The sequence below is a fragment of the Tursiops truncatus genome, chromosome 2 (genome assembly GCF_011762595.2).
Source record: "Tursiops truncatus isolate mTurTru1 chromosome 2, mTurTru1.mat.Y, whole genome shotgun sequence".
NCBI classification, from domain to species: domain Eukaryota; kingdom Metazoa; phylum Chordata; class Mammalia; order Artiodactyla; family Delphinidae; genus Tursiops; species Tursiops truncatus.
The window spans coordinates 29,928,032-29,950,130 of NC_047035.1; the positions used below are offsets into that span (position 1 = coordinate 29,928,032).

The 22,099-nt window shown below is 47.4% G+C and overlaps 1 protein-coding gene across 6 annotated transcripts in view; it reads right to left on the bottom strand.

The window, feature by feature from the left end:
- The window catches only part of RGS6 (regulator of G protein signaling 6), a 585,560-nt gene that overhangs the window by 44,512 nt on the left and 518,949 nt on the right, over positions 1 to 22,099 (bottom strand). For 5 of the 6 annotated variants that reach the window (XM_073800295.1, XM_073800297.1, XM_073800294.1 and 2 more), the window contains 2 exons: positions 13,535 to 13,660; positions 5,223 to 5,409 (listed from right to left, as the gene is read on the bottom strand). In XM_073800295.1, the coding sequence (XP_073656396.1) occupies positions 5,223 to 5,409; positions 13,535 to 13,660 (313 nt within the window). Of the gene's footprint in view, positions 1 to 5,222; positions 5,410 to 12,313; positions 12,506 to 13,534; positions 13,661 to 22,099 lie in introns of those variants that run through there. The other variant, XM_073800298.1, reaches the window with a different exon arrangement.

Here is a 22,099-nt window from a genome sequence, read left to right on the forward strand (position 1 = left end):
CTGGCTGACTTCCCCTTGGTCGGTTGGCTCCGTAACTCTCGACCTTGATGCAGAAACATTCGCGGAGATTGGTGGGCTGCTGTTACTGCACCAACATGGTCTACTCTAACCTACTCTCCCATATAAATGAAAGATTAACCACTCCCAAGTCTCTCTATCTTCTATCTTTCTGATGTGTTGAAGTGTTTCAATGATTTTCATGATATATTGTTCAGCACAGTGGTCTCAAACTCTGTCTATTTCTTTATGTTATGTGAACTAAGAATGGTTTTTCTATTTTTAAGTGGCTGAAAAAAAATCAAAAGAAGAATAATATTTCATGAACAATGATAAGAAATTGAGCTTTCAGGGTCCATAAATAAAGTTTTTCAACACAACCATGCCCACTTATTTATGTATTTTACATCGTGACACTGTTACGGTGTAGCTGTTTTTATATGGCAGAATTGAGTCGTAGTGACGTAGATCACATGACCCACAAACCTCAAAATTTAAACTATCTGGCCCTTTACAGAAGAAATTTAGCCTTTTAAATGAACTCTTAGTTTAGTGTAAAAGGCAGGCTACAGAATCACCCTATTTGCATAAACACTCTTTACACATAAGTTGAGAGAAACAAAACACTAGAATAGGCGTTATCTCTGGGTACTAAGGTTATATGCAATTATTTGAATTCTTTCACCAAACTTCCTAAACATAAAAGTATAAGAAAAGAGTATTGATGACATTAAGGAAATAATATCATAAATATCTTATCTTACTGTGAGCCAGACACTGTTAGCTGTTGACATGCTTCATTTCACTTCATTCCCTTTCTACAGTATAGGTACCATTGTATCTGTGTTCTACAGATGAGGAAAAGAAGACTCAGGGAGTTGAAGTAACTTGCCCAAGGTCAGAGGGCTAGTGAGAAGCACTCTGTATATTTATGATGAAAACACACTTAAGAAACAAAAGGGGACAAGCTGAAAAGAAATTGGTTTAGGAAGAGTACTTTATTAGAATTCAGAGAGTCCCAGTCCTAGCAGACACTGAGGAGGTTAGAGATGCTTTGGGTATCCTCAGTAAGGTGATACAATATATTTGGAAGTATGTACCTGAAAAATGGCAGAGAACTGTGCTAATGAAGGCTGTGTATCCAGAAACATGTCACGGCACAATGTGCTGACCTCCCAAGTTTTCCCATCAACTATTTCTTGACTTAGTAATAACATAAATGTCAGGAAGAGAGGACTGGTTGACTAAACCATAGTACTTCCACACAATGGAATACTATGCAGCTATTAAAGAACCAGGCAATAACCACATCACTGCTGTTAGGTGGCACTGCGATTTTGAGACTGCTCTGTGGTGATGCAGGATAAAGCAAATAACGTGAAGTACTAATGCTATCATCTACGGCGTCCTTGAGAACCAGGATTCTCAGCATAGAGAAAGGTGACACAGACATAAGAAAGAAGTTAAATAGAATCCCCTGTAGTTTTGAGTTTGAATGCAAAGTATCAGTATGTACTCGTGATGTATTTTTATCAGAAATAACAACTACCTATTTCCTAGCTCTGGCCACTGGAAAGGCCTAAAAATGATGACCAACCCAGGAACAATGAGTGCCTCTAAGTGCCCAAATTATGGTCTCTAAAAACCATTTCCCCCTAAGAGGAACCAGTGATTCTTAGAGAACTAGCTGATGCCAGGTCTGGGGACTGGCCTGGATCATCTTAGTTTCCTTGGTGTTTGAATGACATAAAAGACTAGTAGGGTCATGTCAGAAGGAGCCAACAGGGCAGAGATGGCACGATCCAAGCATTGATAAAAATAATAAAATGGATAAAACACATCAAATATGTTTAAACCCACAGGTTTACAAGGATACGAAAAGACAGACACACAAAAAACCCCTCATTGGTCACCACTGGATGATGACAGTAAACCATTCATTATTTTTTAAATTGGCAAATAAAGGGACTGCATCCAACACACATTCCATCTTTCCTATGTGAACTGTATTACTAGATAATCAAATGGTAGATGCATTTGATTATTTGTATTTCAGTTAATAAATGAAGAAAGAATGATAGAATTAGAACAGCATTTTGTAACCCCTAATTAACTAATGGATTTAAGCAATAAGCATCAATAGCTGCTAAAACCACAAAGAGAGACAACTAGACATCATGTGCCTTCTGACAAGACAGCACAGCACAGTCTAGGAAGTAATTTTGCCCACAAAAATCAAACTTAAATCTGATTAAACACCTCAGTCAAATTACCAGTTTATAGGAAATGCAGATGGTAGAAGGACACGTTAAATAGTACCACAGCGTTGCAGTCAGAAAAATCCAGACATTGGAATCTCTCCAGCACAAAGGATCCAATTTCTTCATTAAGTAAATGGCAAGGGGTTGGGGGGGGTGAGTGGGGAGGACGTAAAAGGAACCCGTAGATTACGAGGCGCTTAAAAGACAAGGTGATCTACTGTGATGTGTGGGCCCTGTTTGGATTCTGATTTTGAATAACGATTTTAAAAAGGCATTTATGGAACTACCATAAATTTGAACACTTGCACGACATTTGATGATATTAAGAGATAACTGCTAATTTGTTAAGGCATTGTGGTAATGTTAAGACCAAAGGGTCAGTTTCTCTTAGAGAGATACACACCTAACTATTTACAGTGAAATGATACAGTCTTGGGTTTGCTTTAAAACAAAAGGTGAAAAAATAGGTGGGGACACAGATAAAAATGAGATCAGTCTTGTATAGACGATTGCTGAGTCTGGATGAGGGTCCACAAAGGTTTGTTTTTCCATTCCTTCTACTTTTCCGCATGTTTACAAGTTTCCATAATAAAACATGAAAATAAATCCTTCCTGATATCATGATCAGAGCAATAATACTGGGCAGGGAGCATCATGGTTCTGACCAGTCTCCCTTTTCTCGTGTTTCATGAATAATGGAGAGTTGAGCTTTGTGCTTCAGATTGTTCATCTGGGGAGTTTCTCCATCACCCATGGGGGTTCTCCATCACCCATGGAGCTTCTCCGTCACCCATGGAGCTTCTCCACTACCCATGGAGCTTCTCCATCATCCATGGAGCTTCTCTATCACCCATGGGGATTCTCCATCACCCATGGAGCTTCTCCATAACCCATGGAGCTTCTCCACTACCCATGGAGCTTCTCCATCACCCATGGGGGTTCTCCATCATCCATGGAGCTTCTCCATCACCCATGGAGCTTCTCTATCACCCATGGAGATTATCTACGACCCATGGAGCTTCTCTATCACCATGGGGTTTCTCCCCTACCCATGGAGCTTCTCCACTACCCATGGAGCTTCTCCATCACCAATGGGGGTTCTCCATCATCCATGGAGCTTCTCCATCAGCCATGGGGGTTCTCCATCATCCATGGAGCTTCTCCATAACCCATGGAGCTTCTCCACTACCCATGGAGCTTCTCTATCACCCATGGGGGTTCTCCATCACCCACGGAGCTTCTCCATCACCCATGGAGCTTCTCCACTACCCATGGAGCTTCTCCACTACCCATGGAGCTTCTCCATCACCCATGGGGGTTCTCCATCATCCATGGAGCTTCTCCATCACCCATGGGGGTTCTCCATCATCCATGGAGCTTCTCCACTACCCATGGAGCTTCTCTACACCCATGGGGATTCTCCATCAGCCATGGAGCTTCTCTGTCACCCATGGAGCTTCTCCATCACCCATGGAGCTTCTCTATCACCCATGGAGATTATCTACAACCCATGGAGCTTCTCCATCACCCATGGAGCTTCTCCATCACCCATGGAGCTTCTCCACTACCCATGGAGCTTCTCTACACCCATGGGGATTCTCCATCACCCATGGAGCTTCTCTATCACCCATGGAGATCTCTCCACCACCCACTGAGATTCTCTATCACCTGTGGAGATTCTCTACTACCCATGGAGCCTCTCCATTACCCACGGAGTTTCGCCATCACTCTCCTCACCACGATATGTCGCTATGTGCTTGGGACACATACACACACATACAAAAATCTATTGGAAAAAAAAAAGATTTCTCATGACTTAAATATTTTGCTTTGAAGGTGCAAAGGGTGCGAGGGACTTCATATAGCAAAGTCACTGAACTCTACAGAACCAAATCTACCTGGCACAGGTGTTCAGTGGAGCTCATGACCAGGGGGAGAGAAATGATAGTCGTGGTGTTGAGGTTGGTAGGTATTTCCATTCTGAAGTTCTGAGCAAATCTGGATGATGAGACACTGGCTGTGTTCTCATGCCATTACCTGCATCGGTGACTGTTTCCTAAATTATGTAACGTCTGTGGGAGGGCAATCTCGCTAAATTCTCACCTGGGGACCTTACAAGTGAGAGAAATGAAGAGGGTCGAGGGGACAAGAGCAAAACCTTAAGCCCTGTCATGGAGTGTAGGACGGCGGAAGGAAATAAACGTTAGGACCCAGGAAGTGAGAAATGGGTCTGATGCTCATCTCTAGAAATGGCCCCTCCCAGCCCTCAAGTTAAGCTTGCTGCTTAGGAGGCTTCTGTTTCTTTCGTCAGCCTCACCAGCAGTTGTGTGGTAACGGTGCTTAGCAGGGGTGTGTTTCCCTCCCCCAACCACCAACCATGGGTCCCTTAAACCCTAGAGCTCATCCTGTTGAAGCACTTCATTTACTGGTGACACTGCCCATTTCCTTGTCTGTCTCTCCCACTAGGCTTTAACTCCCTTGAGGGCAGGGGCTTTGGCCTGTTCCTCGTGGTATCTCATCACATGGCACAAAGCTCCCCAGTCACCACAGGGTTGGGAGTCACTGTGGAAGCAGGGCAGGGTGGTAGTTATGAGAGTGGGCTTGACCCCCGGCCCCGCCAGCTACTGTTCCCAGTTTGCCAATGTTGTGCTATGGTGTCCAGATTCTACTATGACTTATTACAGGACTTCAGGTTTTGTAAAACGCTCTGAGGTTTTCCTGGAAAAGATACCACGTGTAATGGTAAATTTCTATTTCTATTGAACAACGTAACTCATCTAGGAAAACAATCCTCCTGGAATTTTTCTGTGCACCTACCTGGAATGGTCTCCACTGATGGCCTTATAAATAACAAAACCTGAAATTGTGACTACATACAGCGCCTTGGATGTGTGTTAAAGGGTGGGGTGGTGGAGTGGAAAAGTGAACATCTTGGGACAGAACTATTCGACTAGACAAGCAAACCTGGGCATCTTCGAATGTGTATCTCCCTCCATCTTTGACGTTTTGACTGGTTATCTCGTAGCTGTGAGAATCCAGATTGATTGCACTTGGGGCTCCGGGGGCCAGAAACTCTTGCCAGATTTCTTCCACCCTCTTGGCCACATCTTGTAGGGGTTGTTTCTTGAGATCTTGGACAGCCAACCAGAACCTGAAATGGAAGCACAAAGACAGTCTGTTCCATGGGCTTAGTCAATAGCTGCTCTGCTGGACATGGTCCCAGAACTGACCTCCCATGGCATTCACTCTGCTGCATCCCCAAGCCTTCCCAGTGGCCACTTCACACATCACGAAGGCCGCAGGGCCTGCTGAGAATACAAAGGCGTTCCATTATTGCACTAAATGCATGTTAGAAGATCACTGTGCTCCTGATTACCAAAAAGAGATTTCTCTCCCTCTACATCAAGGTTTCTCAGCCTCGGCACTATTGCCATTTCGGGCTGGATAATTCTTTGTTGTGAGCGTTGCCTTGTTCATTGAAAGAGATTTAGCAGCAATCTTGGCTTCGACCCATAAGATGCCAGTGGCATCCCCTCCCCAGTTGTGACAACCAGAAAATTTCTGGACATTACCAAATGTCTTCTGGGAGATAAAATCACCCCGGCTGAGAACTACCGCTTGACATAGATGCCACGCCACAGACAATGTGAGTCCCTTTGCCATCTCTGGTTGGGATGTGGCGGCATCCAAATGAAGGAGAGGTCAAAGAAGCAGATAGAATCTGGGCATCATTAAGAATATTCGAGCTGGAAGGACCCAGTCATTCATATTATAGATGGAGAAACCGAGCCTGTTTGCAACACCAGTATCAGGCATGGTGCCTGGCATATAGTAGGTGCTCAATAAATGTCTGTTGGAATGCAGATGGGCTCATCTGGAACAAAGCTGAAGGGACATACGTGGGGAACCTCTCTACTAAAAGAGTCTCCAGGGATCACTGGAGAGAAAAACCTCGTGCTCACATCCATATTTGCCTCCCACAAATCCCTCAGCAGCAGCATGGTGTTAGAGAGGTGGGCGCGAGCTGTGAGCTCTTTTCTGCTGAGAGCAACAGTAGCCAGGGCCAAAGCTCGGACAACAGCTCCCTAGGTCATGAGGATGGTTCCCGAGGCATCCCTGGAGAGGGCTTTCAGCAGGACTCAGGTCTGGGTGGCACATTTCATGCCCTGTGAACAACAGAGTCCAGTTTCCCCATCAATGAGACATGAGGACAGGCTCCTGGCTATGTGGTTCCCACAGCCACGGGTATCACGCCTACTCAAGCCAACAAAAGGGCAGGGACAAGAGAAGCTGAACCACGACATGGAAGAAGGTGCATTCAATCTGTCATCGAATTTCACCCACAGTAAGATGTACTCTGTTTTTTAAAGGGTAAGCATATTTTTCTGTTGCTCTTCAGAGAAACGTCTGTGTAGTCAAGTGCATGGCCTAAAGGTGCCACCCAGTGGCCAACTCAGGTAATGCATCTCCATTTACACAAGGACAGAAGACTGGAGAGAGTGTGTGTGTATCCGTGTGTGACACAAGCTCTGTGAGCTCCAACTCTCCCCCTGATTTGCCATTAGTGATTCTAACGATCTCCCTGAAGAAAACCCTCATGGTTCCCTCGCTGGTCCTGAAGAGCGAGAGGCGGGGAAGGAGACAATCACTTCACTCGACCAGAAGATAAGGAAGTTCTCATCCCCGCTGTGCTGCTGTCTCGGAACTGCTGTATCTTTCTGGGCATCTCTCTCCTCATGGCACAGTGGGTACAAAGCAGGTGGAGGGGTACGTGAGACAGGTCTGGTCTGAGCACTTCCTATCTGGTGTAACTCTGAAATGCTTTCAGGCCCTGTGGGTGGGAGCCGTGGAGGGAACTGCAGGGCGGCCACAGGCTCAATCCTGGGCCACTCTGATCCCTCAGAGCTCACCTCTTCCTCGGGTGGCCTGGGTGGAAGGTGCCTGGGGTTCCTGCCACTGCCATCTGCCATCACCTGCCCTTCAACACCAGCCCTCTGTCTTTCTGCCCCAGGTCTTTGGTGCTCACGTCCTCTGGCTATGCAGGGAGAGGGAAACTAGTGGCTCTTTAACCGGAGTCTGGTGGGCAGGGGGTAGAGTTTGAAGGGGGCTGTTAACTGTCCAATTGTTCAGATGGGTCTTTGAAACTCAGCTGGGAGTGGGTCTCCTCCATCCCCCTGGACGTTCCCTAGGCTCCTCGGGTCTCTCTGTCCCCCTGCTAGGTCTGCCATGAAATGAAGGAGGTGGCCAAGTATTTAAAGGTGAAAATGGTCATCTGGCGATGACAGTACCTGTAAGGTTTTCTTCTCCTGGAGGACCGTGTTTGATGGGCAGGTGAAATTTAGGAAACCAGTCCTAAAGAAAGGAACTGGCGTTGGTTTTTCAGAGGACTGGAAGGAGGGCTAACGGCAGCTCGCTGAGTCCTCTGCAGCCCCAGGGAGCCACCTCGGGCTGAGGGCCGGGCTGGGAGCAACTTCTCCGGGCCAGTGTCCTTCCCAAGACCACCAGACCCGGCAATTTCTCACACAGATGACATCTGGGCGATTTCCTGCCCCCCTCGGTCACTGTCATGTGGGCGTCCCCTTCTGTCCCTTGTTCCAGTCTGCTCTGAGGAGCAGCTCTGGGGAGGCTCTGAGGCCCCGGCAGCTTCTGAGCGCTGCAGGCTCCCCGTGGCCCCTGAGGCCTCAGCGTCCCTTTGGCAGAATGACTTGGGAGCCACATTAATGCACATCGCTCAGCTGGGTATACAGAAGGTCTGGAAATTTCGGAATCAAATTTAATAAACTTTTACATAAAAAATTAAAAGGTTCCCTTTACCAGATAAAACCAAGAATAAAAAAAGCATAAAAAGAAACAACAGGCATGCTGGAGGACAGGAAAGAACAGGAAGGGGAGGGGCGGGGATGACATTCCCCAGACAGCAGCTTCCTCTCCCTGCGCGCACGGGGACCCGCTCAGCCCTCTGTCTGCCTTGGAGATGACCTGTCTCATCCCTCTCAGGCGACAGCAAAAATGCTATCACAGGGGCTTCCCTGGTGGCGCAGTGGTTGAGAGTCCGCCTGCCGATGCAGGGGACACGGGTTCGTGCCCCGGCCTGGGAAGATCCCACGTGCCGCGGAGCGGCTGGGCCCGTGAGCCATGGCTGCTGAGCCTGCGCATCCGGAGCCTGTGCTCCGCAACGGGAGAGGCCACGACAGTGAGAGGCCCGCATACCGCAAAAAAAAAAATGCTATCACAACAGCATCCTGACATCCCATATGTGTTTACCATCACTGGCTTCAAGGAACCTTTGTGTCAATTAGAAATTCAGAACAGGCTTGCTTTGTATTTGTCATCTCTGAGCCCACGGGCCTGAGCTGGGGGCTCTGATCCCCGGATGTCCCGTCCCCCACCCCTTGAAAGAGGCCCTGAAGCTCCCCTCCCCCATCTACTGAGGATGGGAGGCCCACCGAGGCCTGCACAGCTTCTGCTCTTATCAAAAGCCTGCAGGTACCGCTGCTCCTCCAGGACACCAGCAGGGAGGAGGGTGCCAGTGGCGGCGGATCAGTGCCCACCCTGCACTAAGCCTCCGTGGCTTCTTGCGGCAGAAGGGCTGTCATGACTGGTAGGCCACGAGGACACGTGGGTATCAGGGAGACCACCTGTCCTGCTTTGCGGGAGTCGGCAAGGTGGGGAAGCCAGCCCTATGCCAGCATGTGATCCGTGTCATTGGCTTAGGAATGCAGGTGGCAACTGGCCTTCGCGGGGAGGCAGTCTGGGCTCAGACACCCCCGGCGCCAAGCAGCAGGGGATGGGACTTGAGGGCGGTCAGGGGCTGCCTCAGGGGGCCTCCTATCTCCTGCAGGGCTGGGGTGCTGACAGGGAATGGGGTTTCCTCACCAAGGCTGGCTGCAACAAGGGGAACCACGCAGCAGCTGGACACTCTCCATCCTATCAGGAGGCCTGGGCAGCCCTTAGTTCCTCGTTTAGCTATCTTCTCATCAACTAAGATTTTCATGGATTAGAAAAAATCAGCTTTTAGTTCGTTCCCAGGGAAAAGCCAACTCCATGCAGAAGGAAGGGTTTCTGTGCCCTCTGCTGGTCAACAGACTCGGGCACAACGGACGCCACTTGACTTGGTCTCTGGTTGGGCTGGAACCCCACCACCAGCAGCACCACGGAAGCCGAGTGATATTCGCCAGGCAGTGGCTGAAATGCCACAGATTGTCCCAGTGTTGTGTGAACACCTCTGTTTCCATTAACCACGTGTTTGCTTCGTGGGGAACACTGCCAGGCCTGGCCAACCTTCCGAGGTCTTCCTATGACTCGGGGCAACTGTGGGAGATGGCAGCGCTCCAGGCCAACCTGGCGACTCTCCTGCGTGCTCTTTAATTGCTTCTCCCTTCAGCTGACACTGTGTGGAACAGGGGTAATCAATCTGCAGGTTAGAAGAACAACCACATTCTCTCAGGAGAGCTACAGCTCGTAAAAGATGTACGGGGGATGCATGCTCTTTGCGGCAGGTTTTGATTTTTAACTCGTGCCCTGCTGAGCGGCAGTGGGTGTCAAGCCAGGTAGGACAGAGATCTGTGCAGGGGAGATGGAGGGGGGCAAAGGTGGCAAGGGGCTCCTGTCACCCTTCTAGGAATACACACAGAGAAAAGAGAGGGACCAGGTCACTCTCTGGGACTCCCTGCTTCAGCACTGGGAGGCCCCACCTCGGAGGCATTCTAGAGGCCCTGAGCAAACAGCTGTCTCCAGGGGGGCCCACCGAACGGAGCCCCCGGCTCGGCCCAGGGTGCTGTAGAGAGCATACAATCACATGCTGTGCTGTCTGCAGCAAAATGCCCTGGTCGTGCCCCCTCAAGTGCCTGGAGATGCCGCCCCTCCCTCATCTCACAGGCTCACCCCAAAGAAAAATGATGAAAAGGGACGTCAACTTACACTGTATGATCACATATGTAAGGCATCTTTCCTTAAAGGATCCAGGGTGACCTTTCACTGTGGTGAGAGCAATACCTATGTCTCTTTGGAGCTCCTCTGCTCTGTATTCTGAAGCTCTGGTATAGTTTGAACCACTTGGTTACTTAACTGACAGAATTTTTCTAGGTGTCCTGCAGAAATGTCTTGCTCTAAATACCCCTTTCACTGGAGAGATGCAAGGGAGTGCGGGAGGACAGATGTGGAGAGGCCTTTGCAGTGTATCCAGTTGAGTTCTGGTCAGTCTCTTTTCCTCCCCTGCTCCAGTGCCAGATGCCTGGGCTTGGCCAGTCCTGGGGAGAAAGGACAACCCCGGGGTGGCCAACACCACAGATGAGCAGGGTCCTCATGTTGTGCCGCATGGCACGGCTCTAGGGACCGCCCTTCACAGGGACCAACAGCAGAGATGCACCTGCAGGGCTGCTCGTGGCCGCCCTGGACAAGGGGTGAAACGCATTCAGCTCTGTGCCCTCAGGACCTGAGTCACGGTGGGCGCCAGGCCAATATCTGTGGCTACAGGAACGACTGCAAAGGGAAGGGAGGGAGGTCCTGGTTCTGATGACCGAAGAGTCCTAACGTTGTGTGATTTCAAACCAAGCTTCCCCCCATATATCCAATTACGCTGAATATCATAAAAGTAGAGTCTGGGCTTCCAGAGAGGATTTTAGAAGCTCTTGGGCTATACTTTTTATCTCCAGCTGTTCTATTTCCTTTATCCGCTCTCCTGTCACGGATCAGAGGGGACCCTCTTTAAGTCTGGATTTATGCATCCACGCTGGGGGTGGAGATTAGTCCCTGGCACGCTCACGTGCGCTCACACGCATTCTCTCAGCCAGGACTGAACAGAGCCCTCCTGGCGCAGGAGCAAAAGGCGCTGGTGCAGGAGGTAAAGCAGGATGAGGTGCTGCACACCTGCCAGGGACACACTCCTCTGTGCACTCCCGGCCTGAAATGCACAGCGGATTTCGTGGCCCTGGATATGCTCGGACTGGGCGAGGCAGTGCTGAGTCAGCAGGTGCTCCCACCCTGGGGCCCCTCACGAGGACCAGCACCCTGTGGCCATCCCTCAAAGTCTCTGCAGTGGTGCAGGTGGCTGAGAAATAGTCAGGTAAAGGGGGCCTCTATACCGCTCCATCTTGGGGACCTGGGGGACAGGGATGAGAAGGGGACGTGGAAAGGGCTCCCAGGGGTTGCTCATGGGGACCAAGCTGGGGGTAGGACCTGGGGCTGAACTGGCCACACAGAGTCTGCCTGGGTGCATGATGGTGGCCACAGGGGGCGTGGCTTCCCACGCAGGACCCACCCGCAGGCACAGCCTGGGAGGCTGGTCTGAGCACCGTCCTGATAAAGAGTTTTAGAGTCAAGTCTACTGTCATGAATACTCAATAAGGAACTGAAGCGCAGCTCTGAGATGTGTTTAGTACAATGCCTCAGCACAAGGAGAGAACTCTTTTGTGTCATAACCTGAAATCAGATATTCAACCTTACCTGGTTTACAGCAGGCGCATGGCTGCCTGGAAAGTCATCGCTATTACGGTTAATCGGCATCTACACGTCCTCCCAGGACTTCGTGGTGTGGGAGGGTCCCCCTGCCACATCTTTGGTCTCAGGGTCTTCCAGCGTAGAACACTCCCCCTCCCTCTTTCTTGTCTATGTCAATATCTTGTACACTCTTCAAAGTCCAGCTTATGATTTGCCTACCCTGGTTTACACTCATCTGTCCCTTTTTAAAACACTTCCAGAATGGTTCTTAGAGGGCTTCCCTGAGGGCTTCCCTGGTGGCGCAGTTGTTGAGAACCTGCCTGCCAATGCAGGGGACACGGGTTCGAGCCCTGGTCTGGGAAGATCCCACATGCCGCGGAGCAACTAGGCCCGTGTGCCACAACTACTGAGCCTGCGCGTCTGGAGCCTGTGCTCTGCAACGAGAGGCTGCGACAGTGAGAGGCCCGCGCACCGCGATGAAGAATGGCCCCCGCTTGCCACAACTAGAGAAAACCCTCGCACAGAAACGAAGACCCAACACAGCCAAAAATAAAAAAAATGAATACATTAAAAGAAGGCTCAACATTTAAAAAAAAAAAAGGTTCTTAGAGTTTACACTCATTTATATTCATTTAATGACTTAAGAGTTTCTTGTGTCTTTTCCTCAAGGACCTACAAAGTCGTTGCAGGCAAAGATCACGCATCTTGACTTTCTCGCATCCCTTAGCAGACTCTTGGGGGCCGGGTACAGGATAGGTGTGTAATAAACATCATTTGATGGACGTACGGGACCGACATGGTCTCTAACCCTAAATAAATAACATGGAGTTTGCACATTGACACTGGAGCAGACAGTCCTTTGCCCACAGCATATGCTCTTTTTAAAGTAAAAAAATAAAAAAATTTATAAAGCCACTCTTTGGAAAAATGCCATTGGAAGATGGGAATTAAACTTGTATATAAAAGAGAGCTTGGGGCCAAGAAAACACTGAGATTTCCATCTAATCCACTGAGAAGCCAGCACTTGGCTAAGATCAGTAAGGGTCTTAGATAAGTCACATTTTCTATGTGTCTCTGTTTCGACATCTAATACACTGAAAGCCTGTAAACCACATTACCAGATTTTTCATGACCATGATATCTGCCCCTTTTAATGTGCTCCCTTTCCTTTCACTTACAGTGGGCCCCATGTTTTGAAAGTTTTCATTTTTTCTACTAAACAGTAACTGTAAGCACATTAGACGTTTCCCCTCATCTTGATTAGTCGTAGCCCAATAGAAACAATCAGATGTTCTCAAGGGCATCAAGTGACAAAAGTAACCACTACACGAAGTTGCTAGAATTCCTCCCAAAAGGAAAAGCATGTTTTAATTAGCTTTTACAGTTGTGTCTCCAGGTCTTGAATGATATTTACTTTGGCTTTCTGAAATGAGCCCGCTGACCATTCTTTCTTCTGGTTAGCCTGTCCAGTATTCAGGACCCTGGACTGGGAAGTTTTGAAGGGGATGGTCTCTGAACTGCCTTTCCACTGTGGATTTCCATGGTTTTATGGTTTTAGTTAATGGACAGCGTCATTAAATCCATTTGACCATTGACTTATCATTGGAGACATGTTTCCAATAACTTGAAAACATGACATCTGGACTTAAAGCACAACAAATGCTGGTATTGGTCACTGCTAATCTGCACATAAAGTTTGTTCTCTGTGTCAACCTCAGCCAGATTAACTGGAATTGGAATCTGAACCATAACATCTGATGGACAAAGGGAGGTGGAAAGAGGGATGCAAATTTCTTCATATACACTCTGCACACAACTCAAACCTTGGAGAGATTTACCTGAGGTTTTCGGAACTGAATTCCGACTCCAGAAATCGTAGAAACTGGTCCCGCCCCACCTGGTCCTTCAATATCTCGTCGAAAGAGAAGCCCCATCTCTTTACTTGGTGCTGGCTGGGCTCTTTGCTTTGGGAGGGGGAACAAAGGTTTAAAAGGTGATCAATACCAGGCAAAAATCTGTGTCATATTCTCTTCAGCAACTCAAATTTATTTTGCTGCCACGGGCCAAAGGGAAATGTCTCATATTTAAGGGACAGATTCCATAAAACCTGCACAAATCCCAAATGCAGACTTTTGTGCACCAGCACTAGCCAACAGTGAAAAGTCTCTTTAAAGAAGGTATTTGAAGGGGGCCACATTTAACTGACGGTCACCAGGATGCCCGCCAAGTGGCTGCTCTACAGGAACTACAACAACCCCACTGACTCGGCTTCCCTGGGCCACTCCTGTCAGTTCTAAGTCCAACTCTTAAGGCCATCATTTTTTTCACTTAAAAAAAAATAAAGAGGATGCCTTGTGAATCTGACCTTTCATCAAAGGTGTAGCCCCCCCCCCCCCCCCCCCGCCCCTTCCTCAACCCACAGGGGAAAAACAGAGTCCAGTTTAGATCCAGTCGGTCAGAAATGCATCCACTCATCCAGGATAAACCTTATTCAGTTGTTTAGAAGCAGATGCTGATGACGGCCTAGGTGTTGTTCCCAGCACTTCACATCTGTTAATTCACTGAGTCCTTGAAACTACTCTGAAAAAGGTACTAGTATTGTCCCCATTTTGCAGATAGGGAAACTGAGGCCTAGTGACAATTTGCCCAAAGACACACTAGGAAGGGATGGAGTGGAGACTCTAGGTCAGACAGTGTGGCTCCGGAGTGCAGCTCTTAGCTCTGCTGTGCTGCCTCACACCCATGGGACCCTCTCCAAACCAAAGCATGGGGGAGAGGGGGATGGGGAATTGCTCTTATTCATTTTGTGTTGGAAGATGAGAATATTTCCTTCAGCTTCTGTCCTTTCCATTTACAGTTCACTTGCTGTATTTATTCCTCTGACTCCTTCTAGCAGCAATAGGGTGCTAGGTCACAAGCTACACACTGCCATCTCCCTCTCACACGGTGGTCTGTGGACCAGCAGTGGAATCTCAGGCCCCACCTCAGACACGTGGAATTGGAATCCACAGCTTAACAAGATCCCTGGGTGATTTAAGTGCACATTAAACTCTGAGAAGCACTGGCCTAGCAATATTTATTTCCCCTCTTTTTTTGATATTCATTGATAAATTGATGTTTAATTTATGTCCAAAAAGAAGAGGAGGTTTGCAAGAATACAATTACTAAAACAAAACAATAACAAAAACCCAAAACTCTTAAATATAATAATAAGAACAAGTGATGACAAGTCATGGTAGGGGATGATTATTATACCAGAAAATCTAGGCTAGGGAAACTGCTGCAAGTGAACAAAAAAGTTTTGAGAGCTTCCTTGGAGCCAGGACAAAAAGAGATTTGAATGGATTACATAACTCTCAACATTCGAAAGAGCTAGCTTATGTTCGCCAGTAAAGACAACTTTTGCTCTGGTATTGAATTATAAGAGGAATTATCTCACAAGTCTTTAACATAAGAGGCACTGAAACACAATAAATGATGTTTCTGATACTTTTCTTACAACAAAAAGTGCAGGAAACTTTTACATACAGCTACTTTCAACAAAAGCCAGAAGCATAATTTTAAATTCTAGGGTGTGGTGAAGTTATTTTTATGGAGAGCCAAATAATGAAGTACATAGTTTCATTGTCATCCGGCTTGATACAAGAAAATTATAGAAACTGGAGGAGAAAATAGCATAATATTCCATTCATTTTCAATGGTCGCACTCAGGCTTTTTGCAGGAGCTCAACAGTAGCCGTCTCTCCGCTCCCCACAACCAAATTTGGGTTATTCTCCCAATGCAGCTCTGTTGCCAAGGACAGAAGGTGGAGATAGAAAGTGTGTAGGTGTGGAATGAAAGCTAGCCACATTGGTTCGCAAAGGCTCCTGCCCACAGGGCTCAGAATCACTGCACAGTAGCGTCAACAAATGATGCAAGGAAGGTACATTTCATCTGCAAACACGAGTGCTGTGAGCGCTGCTCTGTAGTGTAGGGTACAGTGATCACATCCAAGTATTCCCCCTCTTTTTAAAAATGGACACAAACTTTTTATTATCTCTAACAGACATTAAGTGAATAAAATGATGTTTCTTTGTGTTATGGAGTTGACATATTCTCAATATTTATCTCAGGAGACTACACTTAGTAAAAAAGGGGAAGAGAGCACATGTGTGGAAGGGTTTGGAAAACAAATAGCTCTAGACCAGTGCTACCTGATAGAACTTTCTGCAATGATGGAAGGATTCCATATCTGTGTTCCAATATGGTAGCCACCAGCCACATGTGGCTATTGAGTCCTTGAAATGTGGCTAGTGTGACTGTGGAACTGAATTTTAAATTTTACTTAATTTTAAATAATTACAGCTTAAATTTAAGGGGCTACCTGTGGCTAGTGGCTACTGTATTGGAAATCATAGTTCTGGAATGAAGTGATTCAAACCCATCTCTTCTATTTCTGCACCGTTAGGTGTAATCATTACCTGCAGGATCTTCTAATTCTGGGGCTTGTCCTCAGGGCTTGGGGAGGCTCTTGCGAATCTCTAGGGATAGCTCAATAGGGTGACAGTGGAAGACTAAGCCTACCAGGTCAAACAATGGGGAATTCCATGAAAGATCTCTTCCAAAGGGCCAGGCTGGGCCTTCTGCAACGAGCCAAGAAGACAGATCCTGAATTCTCTCAAACTCAAGCCACAGAACCAATCAAATTCAATAGCTTTCCAGGGCACAAAAAAATGCTGTTTATATAATAGAGAAATCCCCCCTGGGGTTGAGGCTAGCAGCAAATATAGGACCCAGAGAGTTGCAGGAAAGCATCTCTTTCTGCCAGTGTCATGCTGTGACCTGGAATGGGCTCAGCTATCTGCTCTTTGCCACCAAAGTTGCAGGGCTCTGCAGGGATGGTGCTGGTGGCAGCTGCACCCCAATCGAAGGCTGTGCCCAGAGAGCCAGGTGTGGAAAGTTGCTTGGTCACTGCAGTGACTGCCTTAAGGACACACACCTACCACTAGCGTCACCACTTTCTGGTACCCAAGCAGCGAGACCGCATTCATCCTGCCGGGTTCCTTGGTGGTGGCAGGAGTGGGATAAGGGCCATTTTGAGGGTAAGCCAGAAAGCTTGGGGTGTCACAGTAGAGGCAGAATCGGAGGCCTAGGACAGAGGTCGGGACATCCAGAAAGCTGCAAGCTCAGCCTTCAGCAGAAACAAGGAGGTCTGGAGAAACAGGATACCCTGGTGTGGTAGTTTCCTAGGGTGGCCACAACGAAGTACCAACAAACTGGGTGGCTTAAAATAGAAATTTATTCTCTCACAGTTCTGGAGGCTAGAAATCTGAAATCAAGGTGTTAACTGGGCCGCTCTCTCTCTGAAGGCTCTAGGGGAGAATATGTTCCATGCCTTCCTCTTAGCTTCTGATGTTGCCAGCAATCCTTGGCATTCCTTGGCTTGCTCATACATTACTCCAGTCTCTGCCTCCATTATCACATGGTGTTCTCCCTCTGTATCTGGTTTTTCATTAGACATTTACTGTGTGTGTGCCTGTGTCTTTGTTTTCTCTTTTTATAAAGACACCAGTCATATGGATTAAGAGCTTACTCTACCCGAGGATGACCTTGTCATCTTAACTAATTGCATCTTTAATGGTCCTGTTTCAAATAAAGTCACATTCTGGGATTGTGAATTTTTAGGTGACATTATTCAAACTAGTACATCTGGGTTCTTTCAATTATCCATTATTCACAATCCTATTTCTGTATCTGGACACTTCACATCTGCTCCTTTTCTTCTAGAACATCTGGTCATTGGGATCTATTCTATTAAAAGCTTCTTGGATACAACTTTTCTATATTTGTCTTTCTTGTATCGGTTATTTCCAAGCAACGTCCCTTTTAAGGTTTAAGATCAGATTTGAACATATTGCTACCACGGAATGGTCTCTGCAGTTATAAAATAATTCTGAAAAGTAAAATATCTCTGAACATCCATCCCCAGGTGACCAGGTCAATAATTTTCCCTTGGCCCAACTCAAACAAATAATCCATGGAACTCACAGCTCCTTTATTTCCATCCATGGTGTAGGAAGGCTTCCTTATGACATATTTCTAATTATGGTTTTATACCATCATTTAGCTTCTTAAGGGTTTATGTCATTGTCTCTCCAGGCTATCTTGTGAGCTCTCTGATGGAAGAGATCACATATCACGTGTCTTTGTATTCATCATAGTGCTTTTCACACAGCAAGTATTTAACGCTAAGAGGAAATCAATAGGATGTGTATAATGATGTGGATGGTGTGACCTTATACTGACAGTATTTTCTAATCGCTAGCTGGATGCTTTTTTCTAACTCTAATTTCTCTTCTGTGTCCATTGATCCTCATCAAATTCTGCCTCCCAGTGAGCGGCCCAAACCAACATATAGCAAAGACAGGTGGCTCTCCAAGGGAGTCTGTCATTCCAGTTGATCTCCCAACTAAAGAGCATGGAGGAAATCTCCCAAACTGAGAACAAGAAAGCCAGATTCACAAGAAGCAGCTATCTATAAAAACACTCAGCTATCTTCAAAAGATATTTGAGTTATCAGAAAAATTATGATACAAGGGATTGTTCCTTGACCCCATCTCAGGACCAGGGCGGTTGAAGGAACAATCGCAATTTTATTTAATGCCCCAAGAAAACCTGAGGGTCCTAAATACTTCAATGGGGAGTGGTCCTATTATTTGTTGCTGTGTAACAAACCATCTTCAAACTCAGTGGCTTAAAACAACAATTTATTCTTCTCTCTCAGTATCCCATGGGTTGACTGGGCTCAGCTGGGTGGTTCTCACTTGGGGTCTCTCAAGAGGTTGTAGTTGGATAGCAGCTGGGGTGGTGTCATCTGAAGGCTGGACTGGGTTGGACATCCACAATGGCTCATCACATGGCAGATGATGCTGGGTGTTGGCCAGGAGCTCAGCTGAGGCTATCAACCTCACGGTCTCCCTAATGGTTTGGGTTTCTCACGGCTTGGCCAACAGGTTCTAAGAAGGAGTGTCTTAAATGACCAAGGGCTGCTTTATGACCATTTTCTCAGAATGTTACTTCTGTCATACTCTGTTGGTTAAATAAGGCACCAAGGCCAGCCCAGATAAAAAGAGCAGGAGGTGTCCCATCCTGATGTTAGCAGCAGCCCAGGCATACCAAGAGAGAAGGCACCGACGGGGCCATATTCGGAGACTGACTGCCACAGTGAAGGAACTTGACTAATATCCTGGATGAACAGTTCTATTAAACTTGCTGGGCACGGGCAGCTCAGGGACGGTCTCTGCCTCTCAGCAGGTCAGGCTAGTTGGGAGTGGATGCCATTGGCCAAGCAGGATGAGCCGGCTTCCTTGTAGCTCTTTGCTCATGCACCTTTGCCCAGCATAGAGAGAAAGCCAAACGTATATCATGTGGTGAGAGCAAATCATGAACCACAATCCTGCAGGCAATGCCAGGTTCTTGTTAGATCCACTATCTGGCTGATGGCATATTCAGGAATACTTCCCAGAGACACTCTCCTGGTGGTGTTTAGACTACAGAGCTCTCTCCAACTGAGATCTGGCAATCTGGGGCTTTTTTTCCCTCAATGACGAGCCCTGGCAATCACTACTTTCTTTATCAAACCTTGATTTCTCAGAATTTCCATGAGATAGACTTGAGGCGCATCCTTTAAAAGGGCAGCCTTGTATTGCCCTCTGAACATGCCCTTTCTCATTCTTGGATTTCTAGATCTAAACGTTTGTCTGAGAAGGAGACAGGATTAAAGCACAATTTTCTATTATTTATGGTACAAGGTGCATCATCCTGCCAATGATTCTGTTAAACCCTGTCACCATCTTCCACTGGGTTGTCTGAAACCTCCACAAGGCAGAGACAGCATGTTCATCTCTGTGGAATCCAGACGTTCTCTGTGATGCCCTCCGCCCTGGACATCGTAAAGAGTCTGTACCCATTTGCTCATGCCCAGTAGAAATCACAGCCCACCTCAGATGAACACGAAGTCCAAAGGGACTCCTGCTCTCTCCCATGCTGCCTTGACTCTTCCACACACCTTCACCCATCTTTACCAAAAACCTCCTTCGCACAGTGTTTGGGAGGGTAGAGCCTTTACTGAAATTGGAGGGTCTTGAGAAGGGGGTACACATTGCCCCATCCAGCCGAAGGCAATTTAAAAAAATCACTGAGTCTATGCGCCAAGCGACATTAATGTCCTTTGCCAAATGAGGAGGAATCCTGAGGCCGGGAGGTAAGATAGCACGTTTATTCACCTCGCTACATGAGTATCTTGAGAGACCTTCTTGCTCAGAAGGTAGCACATAGTAGGTTCACAATACTATTTGTTGAATTAAACTGAAACTGAGAAAAAATAACCTTAGATTATTTTACTGGTCATGTTCAGCCTTTCTTTCACGGACAAAGGCTGTTTCATCTTTAGACTGAACCAGGATGTTGGCACTGATCCCCGACTCCGTGTCACCAAAGGCAGGTACCCAACCACTGCCAGCATCTGACTGGGTGGGAATGTCCTACTGGGAGAAGAAATCGGGCCTCACAGCTTCTCTTCATTTTCACTTGTATCTAAATAACTTGACTCTGCTTGAAGGTAGACAGAACACTGCCGGTGTTAGGTCAGGTGTTATGATTAGAGTAGAAGCCTGAGCAGTAAGAACAGAGCCAGAGCCTAGTTGTGGGGGCAGCTCATCCTTTGGGGACCAAGCTGATAGGCTGGGATAAACCAACAGGCCAGATGACTGCCATTTTCCCAAGCTATCACATGTTTTATTGCTGACTTTCAAGAAAGAAGGAGGAAATCCTGGTGTCATCATGGTGAATTCAATTCATGCCCTTACCTCTCCTCCTTTCCCAAATACCAACGAAATGGCCAACAGAATGGTCACTTCTCCACCTATCCTCCATCCAACCTATACCTTTTGAGTACCTACTATGTGCCAGACAGGGGTCAAGGCACTAAAATAATTTTAAGTCTTATCTAGAAAGAGAACCAGGGGGAGGATGGGATATAGAGTGACTGGATGGATGGGGTGACCACTACAGATTGAGTGGTCATAGAAGACCTTTCTTCTTTTTTTACATATACATGCATCTATTCTTCTTCAAATTCTTTTTCCATTTAGGAGAAGACCTTTCTGAGGAAGGGACACCAATGCTGAGTGAGACTTGAATGAGAAGGGAAGTCAGCTGTGTGACGGTCTGCGGAAGTGGTCCAGGAAGAGGGAACAGGCAAGAGCCTGGAGTTCCATGAAATACTAAAAAACAAGACAAAACATAGTGTGTAGAGGCAAAGAAATTTCCTACCAGCAGATGACAAACGCTGAGGAATTTCGTGAAGGTATGAAGCAGTTGGACTCACAGAACTGGTGACAAAGCTGATTGAGGGTCGCCTATGCTTCTAGTGGGGCCATCTGGGAATAAAGTAACTTAGTGTCCCCAGCATAAGTCTGGGAAAACCCCAAGCCCTGGGCAGCAGGACTGGACATAGAGGCAGTTGGTGGGCACTGAACAGGGGACACAGGGAATAAACTCAGAAATATGGGACACAGGCTCCCTGGGGCAGAGAGGGTCTCCTAAGTAAAGGGGGGTGTTTTCTGGCCAGCTTCTCATGTGGGCAGTAAAGCCAGAGGGTGATGCCTCTGTAACCTAGGGGTGGTACCTCTGTAACCTAGGGGTGGTACAGCAAATATGGATGGGAAAAACATCTCAGCAAGGCAGGGAGACTTCGAAAGATGCTGAGGTCTTCCCCTACTTCTCATAGGTTTCTGCAGATCTATCTAGGTGTCCCTAAGATCCCTCAGCAGAAGGGAGAAAGGGTGGCCTTCTTGGGAAGCACCATGGAGAGGAAACTAAAGAACTTCAGAAAACTAATCAGGGCCTGAAACACAGCAGCACGCTTGGCTGCAGGGACATTGGGCTAAGGAAAGTTGGGGCTCAACCACCCACGGACCCCCGCAGCCACCCATCCCACTTCCAGAGAGGACCCAGTCTTTCAGTCTGTTCTTGGACCGTATGTCCAGAACCCAGAGGAGAGCCCCGCCGATTTACCTGTGCCCTCCTCCTATTAATACACTCAGGTGAGGCCGTACAGCCACGTGACCAGAGGAGAGCCTGCCCCAGGTCAGGGGAACTCAGGAGCCACATCAGGATTTCTCAACCTGTGCTGTGCCTCAGAATCACTCAGAAGGCTTGCTAAAAATATAGGCACCCAGAACCACCCTGGGGCATCTGTATTTGAATGAGCACCTGCAGGTGATTCTGATGTACCCCGTGGTTTGAGAACCAGCCTCCCAAACAATTACTGAGGGAACCTCATCAGCTACTGGTATAGTCCATCTGGACCAGGGCTGTACATTAGCATAAAAGTAAGAAAAAAACGCCCCACTGCCAGAAA